We start from the raw sequence: 16,627 nt of genomic DNA, 5'->3' as shown, positions 1-16,627 counted from the left end.
GAACACGGAGGTGGAAGACATACAGTTGCCTCCTGAGACCCGGAGGCGTATGATCAGATAACACCTCGATCGAAACCATGAAAAAAGAACTGGGTGATACGTGCTGGGTGTGGAGGCCCGTGAGGACCGATGCGTCTAGCTGACTCACCCAGTTCTCTGCTGCCTGTGCGGGGTGGGGGGCGGGGTTCCTCTGTGCACCATCCCGTTCAGACACCGACTGGCCCTCGTGGAAGGAATGTTCCAGAAGCCAGTGAGTAAGGGCGGTTCCACGTGCAGGGGGTCTGTCACCTGTGGATGTATAGCATCGGAACAGTTCTGATGTGTCAGTAAACCCTGAAGATCGAGGATGTGAGGAGGAAATTCCCTTTCCCGTGAAGCACTCCGCTTGAATTGGTAAGAACGTGCATCTGTTATTTGGTAACTTGACAAATGTCTTGTAAAAGCAGCTGGGCAGCAAGGGATTTTCTGGCTGCTGGCGCGGAGGAAGGCGGGTCTTCCTTCAGGCCGGCCCGCTGTGCCTCCTTCCTGGCGCTGTGACCTGCTGTGTTCCCGCTGGGTTCCTAATTCCCCTCCGTAGACCTGCTAGTTACGCAGGTTCTTTCTAGATTCTGGCAAGAGCCTCGCTCCCAGTGCTCGTGTTCTGTGTGGTCAGTGTTTGTGGTCCCCGTTTCTGTGTCTCCAGAGGCATGTTTAGTGGAGATTTGGAGGAGGCAGAACCAGACATTGCCCACTGGATGCCATTCTAAGCCAGCTGTCGTGAGCTCCTGGGTGGTACGATACTTGTTTTATAGCTCCCTGTAACAGTTATTTGGTTAGTCGCCAATACTTGTACGTACCAGTAACAACATCTGACTGTGTAGGTGATTCCTCTGTGGTGGGCGTTGGGCCCGGGCCTTCATTTGTATGATCTCATCTGCGAGTGCGGTGCTCTTCTCATCCTTCTTTTACTGACGAGGAAACTGAGCCTGAGTGGCTTTAGTTGGCCTGAAGTGATTCAGTTGGCAGTGGTGGATCCGGGACTGCCATCCAGCTCCCCTGGCCCCAGAGTCCCCTTCACCCGCTGTGGGCTTCTCCTCCTCAGACAAGCTTGGGAACTCTCATCTCCCTTCTTGGACTGGTTTACACACAGCCGTCAGGCCGTTTTTGTAAAGCGAACAATGGCCAACATCCCCGTATCGGAGCTGGAATTTATAGGTGCGCGTGAAGAGGCTTCTGAAGGGTGCTGGAATGTTCTCTGTATGTAGTTGGAGGCTTCACAGGCTTATTCACTTTGTCAGAGTTCATCCAGGCCACACATGTAAGGTCTTTGTACTTTACTGTGTGTGTGTTTACTTCAGTAGCTTTTTAAAAGAAAAACGTTAATTATTTTTAAATATGATGAATTACTATAGTTGAACATACTCAAACAATGTTAGAGATTCTGAAGAGAAGTTTCAAAAAGTGATGCCCCCAAAATATGTTGACTTATAAATCCAGATTATAAATTCAAATATTTTGAGAACTTTTTAAAGGAACTACTTTAAAGACAGGGTAGCATTATTCTGAGGTGCTGATTTTAAAATTTGTCACATTAACGATTATAGTAGTTAGACAAGTAATGCCTTGAATAGAAAAATCCAAAGGCTGATGGAAACAAAAACAAGGTGATTATTAACATGACTGAAGGATTATTTTCCTCCTTACGAAATAATATATTAACAAGGTTGTCGTAGATAGCAAGGCCTCCCGTACATTTACGGTTATCGCATTTACAAAACAAAAATTTAAACATGCTATTTAGGAAGGAATGTTGCACAGTAATAGTGTACTCTGATTAATTTCCTTGTGTGCCCTGTGGTTTGGATGTCTAAGTATCATAACATCCTTAATTTTTCCTTTTTAAGTTTTTGACCAGCCATAATGTTTTGTTCTGCTAATAATTTTTGCTGTTGGCTTACGTTTTTGTTTTCACCGTGGACGTTGGAATTACGGTGCAGAATTCAGTCATTCCCTTCACTTTTTTCCATTTTTGCCATCAAGTAAGCGGTTTTACGTAGAGGAAGCTCCTGGGAGAGGGCCGAACGCTCTGGCTAACTTCTCTCTGAACGCCTGCACGTGCATTTCCCCCGCAGGGCCGGCTCTCTACGTGTACAACAATGCAGTCTTCACCCCCGAGGACTGGCATGGCATTCAGGAGATCGCAAGGAGCAGGAAGAAGGACGACCCCCTGAAGGTGGGAAGATTCGGGATCGGGTTTAATTCTGTCTACCATATAACAGGTAGAGTATTCGCCTTTTCTGTCACACCAGTGCCAAGTATTTTCACCTATGTTTTGTAATTTACTTGGTTCACTTTGGAGATGATACTGTTTTAAAGGCATCGTTTCCAGATGAAAGCGGTTTAAGAGGCATCTCCCGAATTCTCTGGCAGCGGCGAGAAGTATGCCAGTGAACTATCAGCGTGTCTTGGGTTTTCTGAAGTTGCCACGGTAGCCACACCGAAGCGTCACCATGTGATGCCAAAAGTTAATGTCCTCACGGTCCAGTGGGACCGGTGTGATAGTATCTATTAAGTCACTTTACGTGAGGTTTGAAATGTAGCCCTTGAAATGCCTGCACAAATTGTTACGCTCAGAATTTTTACACTGAACCTCTTTTGAGTCAGACCAACTGATTTTCATAGATTTTCTTGTACACCTTTTTAAATATCAAGCGACTAAAGACGAAAGTGTAATGCCCAGCAGTATTGAATGACGGCCAAAGTGAAGATCTTTGATTCTGGCTTCTCTACATTTCCCTCATAAAATTTTTGCTCTTCTCAAACTTCTGAGTATTTTACTTTGTTCTATTTATTTTTTTAAAGCACTTGTTTAAATATTTATTTTTGAGAGAGATGGAGTGTGAGTGAGGGAGGGGCGGGGAGAGAGGGAGACCCAGAATCTGAAGCAGCCTGGCTCCGAGCCGTCAGCACAGAGCCCGATGAACCGCAGGAACTCGGTTCGAACCAGCTCGAACCCAAGAACCCGCTAGATCGTGACCCGAGCCGAAGTCGGACGCTTAACCGACTGAGCCACTCAGGCGCCCCCAGCTTCGAAGTATTTTAAAGATTACTTTGAAATCATGTGTTGAATCTAGAAAGAATATGAGGGTTCTGGTTCATAGTTAGAGCAGGAAATACTTGGAACTTGTGGTGTAGACATCTCTAAGAATGGATGACTATGTTTCCAGAGTCAAAGCTCTCGGTATTTACTGTAGTTTGTGGTAAAAGGTTTTTGTTTTTAATGTAATTGGCACCTTAGTTTCAAAACTCTGTTCGCGTTTTGAACTTGAAAGAGAAGGAAGGATTGAGCGGGCAGGGCTATAGCTATCGCTAGGGTGACCATATAATCCATTGTTCACATTGGGACACTGGTCAGAGTGCAAGAGGGTGGTATTGTTCCCACACAGCTGGCCAGCTGGCCTGAATTGGGACTACCCTTGGCAGGTGGGGGGACATAGGGTCACACTCACTATATAGCCCAATTTTACTAAGCCTGTTTTTTAAATTGCATTTATATTATTACATAGTATTGTAAGTAAATAATACACTAAATCATATATCACAGCATTATGTAACCATTATACACGAATGCGAAGATTCATGTGTTCAGCCATTTGCATGGTACCCCGTAGGTCCCTGACATACGGAAGTTTTAAAATTTTATGGGGGCACCGACATGAATTGCGTGAGTGTGGAGACTGTTGTACAGGAATGAATTGTTTAGTCAGAGAGTCTAGCTGACTGCCAGCAAATGCTGTGGATTGTTCCCTGTTTGAGAATGAGCACGTTTATGTGGGACATTGTTCACTGGAGTGTTATTCTCTAAACACAGGATTCGCAAAGGTCCGGCATCATGCTTTATAACTGTCAGGAGGCTCCCTGACATAATTTAAGTAACGGGAGTGTGGACACGGTGTAAAGGGAGCACAGACAAGAGTGCCACCCGACCACGTTGTTGATCGATTTAGTGGCTGGGTTGGGGGACGTCACATTTCACACTTAAAATACCCGAGAGCTTAGGAGTCAGTGTTTGTGACGGCTCAGCCTGCTGTTGGTGACCGTTGATGCTGAAGGTGTGTCTTGCCTGAAGGTTAGGTGCTAACGTCAGCATGTGCGGAAAAACGTGTCGAAATCACTCTCACGGAGTCCTTGCAGGGGCACCGTGGTGAAGAATTTCTGTAGGTACGGAGCATCTGACATTCTGGTCGTTTTGCCAGTGTCTAAGTGTCATTCCGTCTTTGGTTGAGAAACAGGCGAAGCAGCTGGTACCAGTTTTATGAGCCACGCTGTGCGCGCAGCGCGCCTCCTGCAGCACCGCACTTGGGTTCTGCGTGGTTCTGAGATGTGCTCAGTGTGAGCGGCCGGGGGTGGAGGCGAACCCGGGGCCCGCTGCAGACTCGCTCGGGGGCCTTTGCTCACTGAGGAGCATGGCGGGCAGTCGCTGTGCTGCGCTTTGTCTCCCCCGCTTTTCAGAGAATCTGCGGCTGAAATTTTTATCGTGAGCCTGGGATGAAGTTGCGTTTTGCATAATTGGGTTCATGCGGCTGCGGAGATTGAGCGTAAATACCCAAGTAGTCGTTGCATATCTCGTTTAACGGGTGTCTGAAGATACATCTTACATTTTCTCAGTAATCATTAGAAGTTTCCCTGCCTGATACTTACGGAATCAAAAGAGAAACCATTATGTTTCATGCTCAGAGAAATTAAATTTCTGAGGCTAAATTTAGTTTGTTTTTAGATAAATCCGCATTAGAGTCTCTTTATGGTTTGTGCTCTTCCACACGCAATGCTTTGACAGTCAGTCTGCATTGTAATCATAACTGTCTGTCAAATTTCAGAGTTGTTCATGAGTGTCGAATTTTTCTTTACAGATGTTCCCTGTATCTTTAGTGGTGACCAGATTGGGATGTTAGATCCTCATCAAACGCTTTTTGGTCCCCACGAATCAGGCCAGTGTTGGAATCTCAAAGACGACAGCAAAGAAATGAGTGAACTTTCAGACCAGTTTGCGCCATTTATCGGCATTTTTGGAAGCACCAAGGAAACGTTTGTAAATGCCAATTTTCCGGGAACATTTTTCCGTTTCCCCCTTCGCCTCCAGCCTTCACAGCTTAGCAGTAACCTATACAATAAGCAGAAGGTTCTCGAGCTGTTCGATTCTTTCAGGGCAGACGCAGACACGGTGCTGCTCTTCCTGAAAAGCGTGCAGGACGTCTCCCTACACGTCCGAGAGGCCGACGGAACCGAGAAACTGGTGTTCAGAGTGACTGCGAGCGAGAATCAGGCCCTGAGACACGAGCGGCCGAATTCTGTGAAGATCCTGGAGACTGCCATAAGCAACTATTGTAAGAAGGTCCCGAGCAACAGCATCACCTGTGTCACGTATCATATAAATATAGTTGTAGAAGATGAGGATAGGAAGGACGCCCAGAAAACCTCGTGGCTGGTGTGTAACAGTATGGGCGGGCGAGGGATCAGCGGGAAGCTTGATTCTTTAGCCGACGAATTGAAGTTTGTCCCCATCATTGGAATAGCCATGTCTTTATCGAGAGACGGTGACGAAGAAGGAGCCACAGCTGATCTCTCAGGAAAAGCCTTCTGTTTTCTTCCTTTACCGCCGGGTGAGGAGAGCAAAACGGGCCTCCCCGTTCACATCAGCGGGTTCTTTGGCCTGACCGACAATCGCCGAAGCATCAAGTGGCGGGAGCTGGACCAGTGGAGAGACCCGGCGGCCTTGTGGAACGAGTTTCTGGTCGTGAACGTCGTCCCCAAAGCCTACGCGACTCTCATCCTAGATTCCATCAAGCGTCTGGAGACGGAGAGGAGCGCCGATTTCCCGCTGTCGGCGGACCTCATCTACAGGCTTTGGCCCGACGCCGGCAAGGTCAAGGTGCACTGGCAGCCCGTGTTAGAGCCTCTGTTCCACGAGCTGTTCCAGAACGCGGTCCTGTACTCCGCGAGCAACCAGTGGGTCCGGCTGGAGCAGGCGTACTTCTCCGAGCTGGACGAGAGTGCGGAGTGCACCGCCGCCGTGCTCAACTACCTCCAGAGCTCAGGGAAGCACATCGTCAAGGTCCCGGCCAACCTGGCGGCCGCCGTGCAGCTGGCCGCCTCCCCCGCGAAGCCGGTGCGCAAGGTGACGCCCGCGTGGGTGCGGCAGGTGCTGCGGAAGAGCGCGCCCGCGGGCGGGGCCCGGGAGAAGCTCCACCTCCTGGAGTTCGTGCTCTCCGACCAGGCCTACAGCGAGCTGCTGGGGCTGGAGCTGCTGCCCGTGCAGAACGGGAGCTTTGTGCCCTTCTCGTCATCTGTATCAGATCAAGATGTTATTTACATTACCTCAGAGGACTATCCCAGGTACGGCCCCGCCCCTGCCCGCCTCGACTCCCAGGCCCCCTTAGAGGGAATCCACCTGTCGGCCGCGTGGGGGGCGGGGAGGCGGCGGTCAGGGGCCCTCTGGCGGAAGCATTTGTTAACGCGCCGGAGGGTCCCTTTGCACCCGCGGGAGGGTCCCTTTGCACCCGCGGGAGGAAGTGCAAAAGCGTTGGGGGCTGGGCCGGCCGGAGGGTGTCCCGAGCTGCTGCTGCTCTCCGGAGTGGCAGGCGCGGGCCCCTGAAAGCCACGGTCCTAAAGTGCTAGGAATAACGAAGTAAGGGGAGTCAGCGATGAATCGTTTTGAGGCAATTCGATTGAATGGGAACAGTACATGAAGTCAACCTACCTGAGCTTGTGCGTGACATTTCAGAAAACAAAATGACTTCTGAGATGGTTAGACCCCTCTGGACTTGGGTTTGGTGCCTGCCGACGTTTTAAGTTAGTGAAGCCTGGCTAAGGTTTGCTCAAAAGGTATTGCCGTGTGATCACACCGCGGGCAGTGTGATTTATGCAAGCTAGCACGTTTAACTGCCTTGAAATGACATAATAAATGAATATGTTGTAGTTGTTAGAAGGCTATCACTGCTGTGTTCCTTTCACGTTTTAGGTCCCTTTTCCCAGGTCTTGAAGGAAGGTTCATTTTGGATAGCCTGAAGCCTCATCTTATAGCTGCTTTAAAGGAAGCTGCCCAAACCCGAGGTATTAATTATTTAGTTTCTTTTTTTTATATATAAGCCTGTTTTTAAAAATATAAAGTTTTTTTTTACATAAACCTATTTTTAAAAATACAAAGTTTTTAAAAATTCTCTATGAAGTTGAACCAATATGAAATTGCCCGGAGTTCCCCACTCTAGATCTCTAAGTCACGATTTCAGATGGTTCAGCCTGTTGTAATTGTTATATTTTAAGGTGTTTCAGTGCTGCACTCTGACATCTAAAAGAATCGAAAGGTGGCAGGTATCGTATTTCAGAACCTCTCCTGTCACGGTCGGGTGGTGTACGTTTATGGTAATTTCTTACACAACTTTTTAATGCTTTCCCAGTTCTTTTGTCACGTGATCCCTCCCCTGCCCCCCCGTCCTCCCCCCCTCCCCCCCAGTCTCCTATCTCATAGCCTGTGTAGTAGTGGGCACAGCTGTGGTCAGTTGGATTGCACAGAGGAAGGAGAGAGAGGTTCGGTTCAAGGTCAGGAGCTCCCGTGTGCCCAGAGCTCAGGTCTCGCACCCACCAGCCTTATGTCACCCATACCGCCCTGCCCTCCCGAGTTGTGTGCAGCTGTGCGTTGTCAGCTCCGGGGACTGCAGACAGATGGAAGGGTCAGGAAAGGGGGCTCCTGAGGTCTTGGCAAAGGATGGGTGTCCTTTATATTGAGAATTCTTTTTAGGAAAAGACAGAAGGGTTTGGGGGGCAAAATCACTATGGTTCTCAGTTTAATGTCACCTTTCAACTTCCACCAGCATCTTTTCCATTAGGGAACTGTTGCCTGAACTTTTTCAAAGTTGGATATTGGCCTGAAAAATTCTGGATTCGTCCCATTGGTTAAGGGTATAAAGCGTATTCTTTGTGATGTGTCTTTTACAGTATATGGTGTTTTCGAGGATAATGAGTAAAGGACAAGTTGCTACCGATCATACACGTATTTATTTACATACAAGGGAAGGGAATTGGGATGGGGGTGGCAGACTAAAGATGAGTCCAAGTTCCAGGAGTCAAGTTCCATGAGTGTGCAGTGCTGTTACCATCAGGATCTAAAGCTGTGAACCAGGAACTGGACTGTCAGTAACCATCCGTTGCCCGTTTTTGAAAGTTCTGGGCATAGAATTAAAACATGAGGGTTTTTTCTCTGCCGTGGGTACTTCTCTGATTTCATAGCTCAAGTAAAATCTGTCTCATTAGTTGATAGTTTTACTTGTATCACATCTAGAATCCGGAGCTAAACGTTAAGTTACTGCTTGTGTTTTCACTCTTTGCTGCGACTGCCCCTTTACTGTTAGCTGTGGACGTGTTCCAGTCTCTTCCTTCTTGGGGAAAACAAAACAAAGCCTGACTTTGATTTCCTTTCTTGCATTCTGTCCCGGTCCAGTTTCTAGAGCGAGTGGAGCGTGCTTATCGTACCTCCTTATCATCCATTTTCACTGCAGATGAACATTTGCTTCTGCCAGCATTCTGATAAAATTGCCGGGCCGAGGTCACCCATTAATGACTTTTTTTTGTTAAATCCGGTGGACTTTTTGTCACTTTTCCCTCATCTCCCTGAAGCTTCGATGCTGTTGCTCACACCCTCTTTGAACTCCTTGGCTTTTATGACACCATTCTCTTTCTGTGTCCTTGTTCTTATGCCTGCTTCCCAGAATTCTTTGTGAATTCTGTACCTGAGTTTATCCACCGCATATGGGCTAGCTCAGGAGCTCTCCTCAGCGCTGACTTTTTTTGCTCAAGTTTACTTATTTTGAGAGGGAGAGAGCGAGCGAGCGCAAGCAGACTCTGAGCTATCAGCGCAGAGCCAGATGCAGGGCTCGAGCTCACGGACTGAAAGATCATGACCTGAGCCGGGATCGAGAGTCAGGCAGTTAACCAGCTGAGCCACCCGGGCGCCTCTGCGCTCTTCTGTTTTGCTCCTTGCTGTCCTTGAGTGAGGCGGCCCTGGGCCCCCACTGCCAGGTGTGTGTCAGAGCCGCTGATCTCCAGTTACCATCCCAGTGCCAGGAGGGACCGTGTGGCGTGGCGGTCACGTGTCAGGACTCGGGAGTCACGCAGATCTGGGCTCACTCCTGCCTCCTCCGTTGTGTGACTTTGAACAAGTTAGCCTGTGTTTCCTGATCAGTAACCTGGTAAGACAGTGACATCCTTCCACGAGGGCGTAGCTGAGGCCCTGAAGATTCAGCGATGCCCGATGCAAGGTCGCTTTATTTCGAGGTTCATGGCAGGCGAACACGGGGTGGGTCAGGGAAGGCGGGCAGTCACAACGTACTACCTGGACTTTATTCCGTTTGCGGTGTCGCGGCAGGGCTCGTTTGAGAAGAGCTCTGCCGTGCCGTTCACTCGCAGGAGTCATGACTGTGTCCGCGGCGCACACGGGTCAGCACCGTCCCGGGCACGTCGTGAGTACCGACGGAACGGCCGCCGTTGCCGCGTTGGACTCGGAGGTCTGCAAGTGTCTCGAAATCAGCATTTTCACGACTCGAGTCCTCCTCCCCCAGATCCGTTGCCCCTGCTTCCCGGTTCTGTCCGTCGGGCTTCCTCCTCCTGTGCTGCCACCGTGGTAGCCGAGGCGGCTTTTCACAGAGCCCCTCGCTCCTGGGCTCGCTCTTCACCGAACGCGCCCCTCCCCTGCTCGGGATCCCCAGCGGACGCCGCTTCCTCCCGGGCAGACCTGGGGACCTCGCCATCTCCTGCCTTGGTTCCCGCAGTGTCCCCCTTCTGTTCTCGCCCTCACAAGCACTTGTAGGTTGAGAGGCTCGGCGAGCACAGGGCCCTGTGCCCTGTGACACTTGCCACCGCCGCGTAGCACGTAGAGCCGCATCACGGCGGCCGCTCGGTAATTGCTTTCACCCCAGTGAAAGTTCTGTCGTGTCTGTGGTTTTGTGCACCGTGTTCCCTTTGCCTGGAACACCCTCCCCGTCCTGTACCTGCCCCGCTGGCTTGTGTTCGTCGCCTACTCTTCAGCCTACACGTGTCTCCAACAGGCCGCCCCTCGCGTGGGCCGCCCCTCACATGCCCTGCTCTGCTCAGCGGGGGGTAGATGCCCCTCCTCTGCTCGGGGAGCTCAGGACGTGGTCCCTTTAGTCCCCCTGGCCTTCTCACAGTCCTAACTTTGCCATGATGGGCTAGAAAATCCCTGAGAGCAGGGACGATCCCTTATTTTGTTTCTTACTCGCAGTGCCCGTTTGACAAGCCTGCTTGGACACGTTCACGCTTCCGTACGCGGGGCTGGGGATGGTGTTGCAGCAGGCAGGAGCGCGAAGATGAAGCGGCAGAGGAATCCCCGGGGTCGTGCCCGTGGTTTAGTTCTTCCTCCTCAAACGAGCATCTTCTGTCCTCTCACTTGCTCTCCGTATATTGTCGTGTTCATTGGAGTCGTTTGAGTGTTACGTTGCTCGAGTAAACGCTTGACTGTCAGAATTTAGAGAGTAGTTAGAAGAGCGGATAGATGGATTTTGGAGGACGTCAGGAGGAAAAAAGCAGTTAAATCAGACAAATGGTAGGAAAGCCTGCGGGGTTAGCAGCAGGATCCTGTTTATTATTTAAAATACTTTGATACTTGCTTATTCCATGTGGCCTCCTGCCTTGCTCCGTTCCATGACCAAAGACTCCCAGTAACCATGTGTCTGAATTTCCCCCTGGGTACCAGGCATCATGCTGAACGGAAGCAACAGAAGGAGGAGTAGAAGTGAAGGAGCTCACAACCCAGTGGGGACAGCCGTGCAGATAACCCTGCCAGTTAGTGTGACGGGTCATGTGTCGAACACCAAGAGCGGAGTCGTGCAAGGAGGGCGTGGCAGGTCGGGGTGGGCGGGGGACCTCACGGAGGAGCTGGCCCCGTGTTCCATCTCAGACTGCAGACGTTGTGTCTGGAGGGGCTGTGTATTCCCCTGGTCCGCGTTGACACTACTTTGCCATGATTTACAGTTCATTGTGGAGACAGTCCTGTATGTATGTATGTGTATGCATATACATATATGTGTGTACATACACACACACAAATAGATACATCTGTATACACGTATATATACATGCAGAACTTTTCAGAAGAAGCAATTTCAGGTGCCAACCTCAGATACATAGATCAGCAGTATTCCAAAGATTTTGGTGCAGGATTTGTGCCGTGAGGATGTTCTAGGTTCCTACTTTCATAGCTGCCTTTTGGACAGAAGGGCCCTGTCTTCGGACGCCTCCCAACCCCACCGTCACCCTCCTTCTGGCCACCGTTATGTTTCACCTGGAATACGGCATAACCTCAAAGTCTCCCCACGTCCGTCCTTGCCTCTCTAGTTAATACAGCAACAGTACGGCTACGATGATCTTTCTGAAGTTTTTCCCACTTCTTATCTGAAAATCTTTCAAAGGCTTCTGCCTTTTGCCTTTGAACAAAGGCCAAAATTCTTAACGTTTCTGATGAGGCCCTGCATTATGTGGTTCCATTTTCTGGGTGTTCTAAAGATTCCTGGTACATGGAAAGGGTATATCAGTGTTGGCTGGCACTGTGATTATTTTTAATAGTCTCCTTGATCGTCTCCCTTGACGTTTCTCATATTTGGGAGACAGCCTGTCCTTGTCCTCCCTTAGGTGCGCACCTGGCTCCCTCGTGTTCGTCTGTCTCACGGCCCGCGTGTCCCCATGGAGCACGGAGCTCCTCGTATCACTCGTACCCATACCCGTGTACCTGCTTAACCGTTTATAATCATGTCTCAGGCCCGCCTTCCCCATTAGACTGTGAGACGTGGCGCGAGGTCTTGTTTTTTTCTCCATCTCTAACAGTCAGTATTGCATCTCATGTAATTGGAAGGGTATTCAGATTAGGAGAGCTTAACTTCCGTTGGTAAGAGCGTGGTCTCTGTGTTAGCTGCCAAGTGTAGCCGAAGGTACCCAAATATGCACACACATCTACAGAGCTGTGGAGTCGTACTTGATCATGGCTTAGATGGCCATGGAGCAGCTCTTTGAAGTTTGAAATTATTTATGGTTACCATAGGCAAGCGGTGAAAATGTATGATAAAGCCTCCCTTACTTTATCACGGAGTCAGAATTCTGTTTACTTCATAGAGATACTCCAAAACTCGTGCACCTACTTTGTAGAGACACCCCAATTTATGGAGTGATTTGCTCCACAAATCACATGTCTTCCCTTTCTTAATTCTTACCTAGTATATCTGAATGTCACATGATGGTCATCTGTACAAAAGCACATTGGGAGCTTAACAAATGACTTTACTTATGTGGTTGAAATGTAATTTATACATACAGAGTTCCTACCGCTCTTGTCTTTGCTCTCTTTCTAAACTAAGATTCCCCACCTTTATGTAGTTTGGATTTAGTTTGCATTGAAATACGTTTTTAAATCTTAAATGTATATTCTGCTATATTTGGACTTGTGTGTATGGCTTTTCTTTTACATATGTTGTGTAAGATTCCATAGACAGTGTTATCCTAAGATATAGAATAATTTCTGTAGCCATCATGTGAAATTGTGACAATTCTGGCCTTTTCTAAGATCGGATTTAATTGTATTCTAGCACAACAACTACTCTGGGGATATTCAGGTATGATAACTGAATGTTGTGTTTATTTGTAGCCTGATGTTTTTGTTCATTTGATTCTTTGAATCTTGTTTTTTCATTTACCTAAGTAGCTAGAAATTATGTTAACTTTTTTTTTTTCTGATGCCAATAAATATTAAAGGAGAGAGGAAACTGTACCAATATAGGTGTATAGATGGGGGTTGGACATACGACAGTAAAACCATACCTAAATGACTTGAAAACATCCATTTCACAGAACACTTAGTCTCAAATGAAAGAATTCTGCTGAGATTTGTATTTTAAGCTGTGGTTTCTAGTGGGGGAGTAGGAGAGTGAGCACCCCTTTCGTACATGATACACATAAATGTCTGCGATTAAAAAGGCTAGAGGAGAGCCAGTCCTGGGACCAGGGACCGTGGGGAGGAGCCCTACGGCGCCCCTGGTGGAGCCTGGCTCGCTGTGCCGCAGCCGGGAATGGCAGAGAGCACCCCCTCCTCGGCACCCCCCCCCCCCCCCCCCCCGAGGAAAGCAAAGTGGCTGACACCGCGCTCCTTAGGAGCAGTCGGCCGATTGTTCTTACGGAGCCTAGTGTGTCATTTTACGGACCGTCTTTTTTTTTTTTTAAATAAAAATATTTTGACCCAACTGGTATTATTTTCCCCCAGTTCACGTTTCACCTGGAAAATTAGAGGTTGCAAGATTTGCTTTATGGAAATTGCTTTTATGGTAAATACTGTTTTTGGAGTGGCTCAGTTCTTTGAAGTAACATATACCCGTGCTCAAACTGATTGGGAAACCAAGTCATTGGTTATATTGACGATTCCCATAAATACGAAATTTGGTTTCTGGCTCGTAAGTGACGTGTCATCCACAGCTACTATTGCTAGATATTTTGAAGCCTTCACGGGGCCTGTAGTTTTGAGGTGTAATCAAAGAGGAAAGCGCGACGGCGGTAGGAGTAGGCGGCGTGGCTTCCGCCTGCCGTGGGGGCGCTCTGGGTGATGCCGGCGAGTGACCTCTCCAGTCGGTCACTCTCCTCTTCTAGACGAACTCCAGGAAGGCAGCCGCAGAGTGTCAGCGTGGACTTCCCGGGAAGAAATTTGGTCACCAGTGCGAGTTTTGAGCCACCTTGGCGTGGCCCGTGTTAGAGTAGCGACCCCCCGGACCCCCGTGGCACCCGTGGTGCTGCCACTTAGACGTGCCCGGTGCCAGATGGAGTGATGGCGGGCAGGCGTGGCGCTTCCCTTTCCCTTCTTGACTTGGTCCTTCCTTCCCCTCCTTCCTTTTTGTTTCTCGGAAGGAGTGACCCCCCTCCAGCTTACCGTTGCATTGGACTTTCACTCGCACGTGTATTTGCAGGGAGATTTGGGTGTCCCTTCGCAGTGGAGCGTGGCTAGAACCCATCAGCCGTCAGAGCTGCCGCTGCCACCTTCTGTACAAGCGAAGCACGGAAAGCTGTCGCCGTGCCCGCGGCCGTCACGCACAGAGTGGCCAGCCAGCTGCGCCTCCGACCAGTCGGCGCAAGTGTAGTGAGCCCCCAGTTAAGGAGAGCGTTCAGGACTGGGGTCTCTTGGAAAGTAAACGTTGAAGTAGTCTCTGTAGTATCCTTTTGTCCGTGTCACAAACGTGTCCCGAAGTTAGTAGTGAACGGGAACAAGTGAACAAATATAAACACAAATCAGCGCAGTCTTTGAAGAGTGATTCAGCGGGTTGATGTTACTAGTTTGGAAAGATGGACAGTAAAGCAAAAACCGCTGTTTAAAAGAGTCACTTCGGAGTTAGACAGTCCTGTCTGATGACAGGTTAGGTGAAACGTTTCTGTCTGCAGGGACTCCTTGAGTCCTGAACAGTTGACCTCTTTTGACAGTGCTGACGATTTGAAAGGCCGAGGCGAGAAAAGCCAAGTGGTTTATCAAAATGGCACAAGACTTACTTGGCTGATACCGCTGGAGGCGCTTCAGCCTTTCAGTGGCTTTCTGACCCGGGGCGTGAAGATGTTTTTCCGCGTTAACATTCATACTTGAGGGTGAAAAGCTTAAATACAAACTAAATAGAAATCGGGACTTCAGACTGAATCCATCTGAAGCACTTAGAATTGTGTCTTAACTTCATTTTCTCTCTCCTTTATTTTCTCGTACGTTTTTTCAGTTGAGCATGACTGGTGTGTTAGTTGCATGTTATATGTGGTGTGGGTGCTTTATTGGCATTTTACTTATATGTTAATATTAGATTGTTTTCCTGAAGGTGGGTATATGTTTATAAGTTGCCGGTTGCGCGCAAGGATACTAGATGGGAGTATCTACAAAATGCACGTCATGTGGCCCCTATTAACATAGAACAGTGTGGTGCATATTTAATGTTTCGTTTCAAAGTGTTCTGAATTTTAATTTCTAACTCTTTTTTGTATCCTTGCAAAATCATATCCTTGCCTTGGGTATTCTATTAATTCAGTAAACATTTTTTTTAAGAACACTGTTGTTAAAACTTAATTATACAAAGTCTATTTTAATGGGGCACATAGGTCAAGGAGGCTATACTGGTCAAATTGCTGACGAGCTCTTAGGATTTCTTAAGTGTAGCTACGTGACTTACCCTAAATGACACAGTGTAGAAACTGAGAGTGTTCAGCGTTTGGGTGTTGACATCTCCCAAAGGTTGCAAAACTGCCCTGGCTTCAATTTCTGTGGCAGTCGTTTTAAAATGTCTCCTTGTAACACGAGGGATCCTTTTCTTGGTAGAAGGTAAAGTCATCTTCCTGAGGTGTAAGACTGTGAGGTAAGGGTGTCCTTTCTCGGTTAAAAAATAGTGATAAACCAGAGTTTCAAGGGGCTTGAGGTGTGCCCTTTTTTTATCATTTTTCCCCCAAAATTACCCTTTTAGAGTCTAGAAATTGTATGTACATTGGAAGAAAATTGTTAGGTTTCCAGAAGATTGAATTTGAAATGCCACTTATTTATTTATTTATTTGCTGACACATACCTATAGGTACACAGTATTATTTAAACATTTTTTTCCCATTGGTGTTATAACTACTCTGAGGCACTAAATGCACTTGGTGCAAATGCTTGTGCACTAAGTACACAAGCCGTGGCAAGCCCGAATGTTATTTTCTGGGCCGGTGGTTAAAAAATCAGCAACAGTCTTTTCCCCAAGACAAAAATCTTAGAGTCTTATTTATAAACCACCTGGAAGTAGAGCCGCTTGGCTGGGGACGGTCCCACCTGCCCAGCAGCACCTGGCTGCCCCACTCGTTTCTCCCCGAAGCATTTCCACAAAATCCCAGGGCTCCAAAGAGCCCACCGTAGTCAGTAAGACGTAGAGAGGTAAAAGCTGCCGGGAAAAGTTGTGAATGTGGTCTATACTCGGGCATGTGAACGGAGCAGTCTTGGGACCTAGAACCTCATCCACATCCTCTCTCCGGATGAGAGGATTCAGGGCCCCACAAGATTGAGTGACACCTACCTTAGGCATCCAGTTAGTATGTGGAAGGAAACTGTGGAAGACTCCTCACGGCCTCAGCTTCAGAGAGTGCTGGTCACTTGCATCTGGGACCCCATTATCATGCCCCTCCCTTCATCCTGCGCAGCTCCTGGAAACACGAAGAAAGGAAAATTTGTATTGCGTTTCCTTATAAATTACTTAGCCTTAAGTAGAATGGTACCTGTTTAAGCTTTTCCCACATTTTCTTTGATGCTTTTTTTGGTGGACAGATAACCACTGAAAGTTATTTTCTGTGTTGATTCTATTTGTAGAAACTTACAGGATCATTTTAAAAATGCATGTAAATGCATTTTATGGATTGATCTAAAATAAGCACTCTCCAAAGAGAATCACTTCTCCCATAAATACAAGTGCATATGCAGATTCTCTGTCGTTACTTAAAACTTATTTTAGCCCAGTAATGCTGAATGTTCGCATTTTTACAGTGTCCTTAAACCTTCTAAAAATGGCTTCGTAGTACTACGTAATCTGTAAGACTAGAAGGCTAGACGAGTTAG

At 48.1% G+C, this 16,627-nt stretch overlaps 1 protein-coding gene across 6 annotated transcripts in view; it reads left to right on the top strand.

Moving 5' to 3' along the window:
- Positions 1-16,627, top strand: part of SACS (sacsin molecular chaperone) — an 86,478-nt gene that overhangs the window by 56,895 nt on the left and 12,956 nt on the right. For 4 of the 6 annotated variants that reach the window (XM_045455014.1, XM_045455085.1, XM_045455144.1 and 1 more), the window contains 4 exons: positions 2,112-2,258; positions 4,890-6,372; positions 6,998-7,089; positions 12,624-12,650. In XM_045455014.1, the coding sequence (XP_045310970.1) occupies positions 2,112-2,258; positions 4,890-6,372; positions 6,998-7,089; positions 12,624-12,650 (1,749 nt within the window). The remainder of the gene's footprint in view (positions 1-2,111; positions 2,259-4,889; positions 6,373-6,997; positions 7,090-12,623; positions 12,651-16,627) is intronic. The other 2 variants (XM_045455216.1, XM_045455300.1) reach the window with 1 other exon arrangement.

This window comes from Leopardus geoffroyi, chromosome A1 (genome assembly GCF_018350155.1).
Source record: "Leopardus geoffroyi isolate Oge1 chromosome A1, O.geoffroyi_Oge1_pat1.0, whole genome shotgun sequence".
Classification (NCBI taxonomy): domain Eukaryota; kingdom Metazoa; phylum Chordata; class Mammalia; order Carnivora; family Felidae; genus Leopardus; species Leopardus geoffroyi.
The sequence above is the reverse complement of the archived record's forward strand: the minus strand, read 5'-3'. Positions and strand labels throughout refer to the sequence as shown.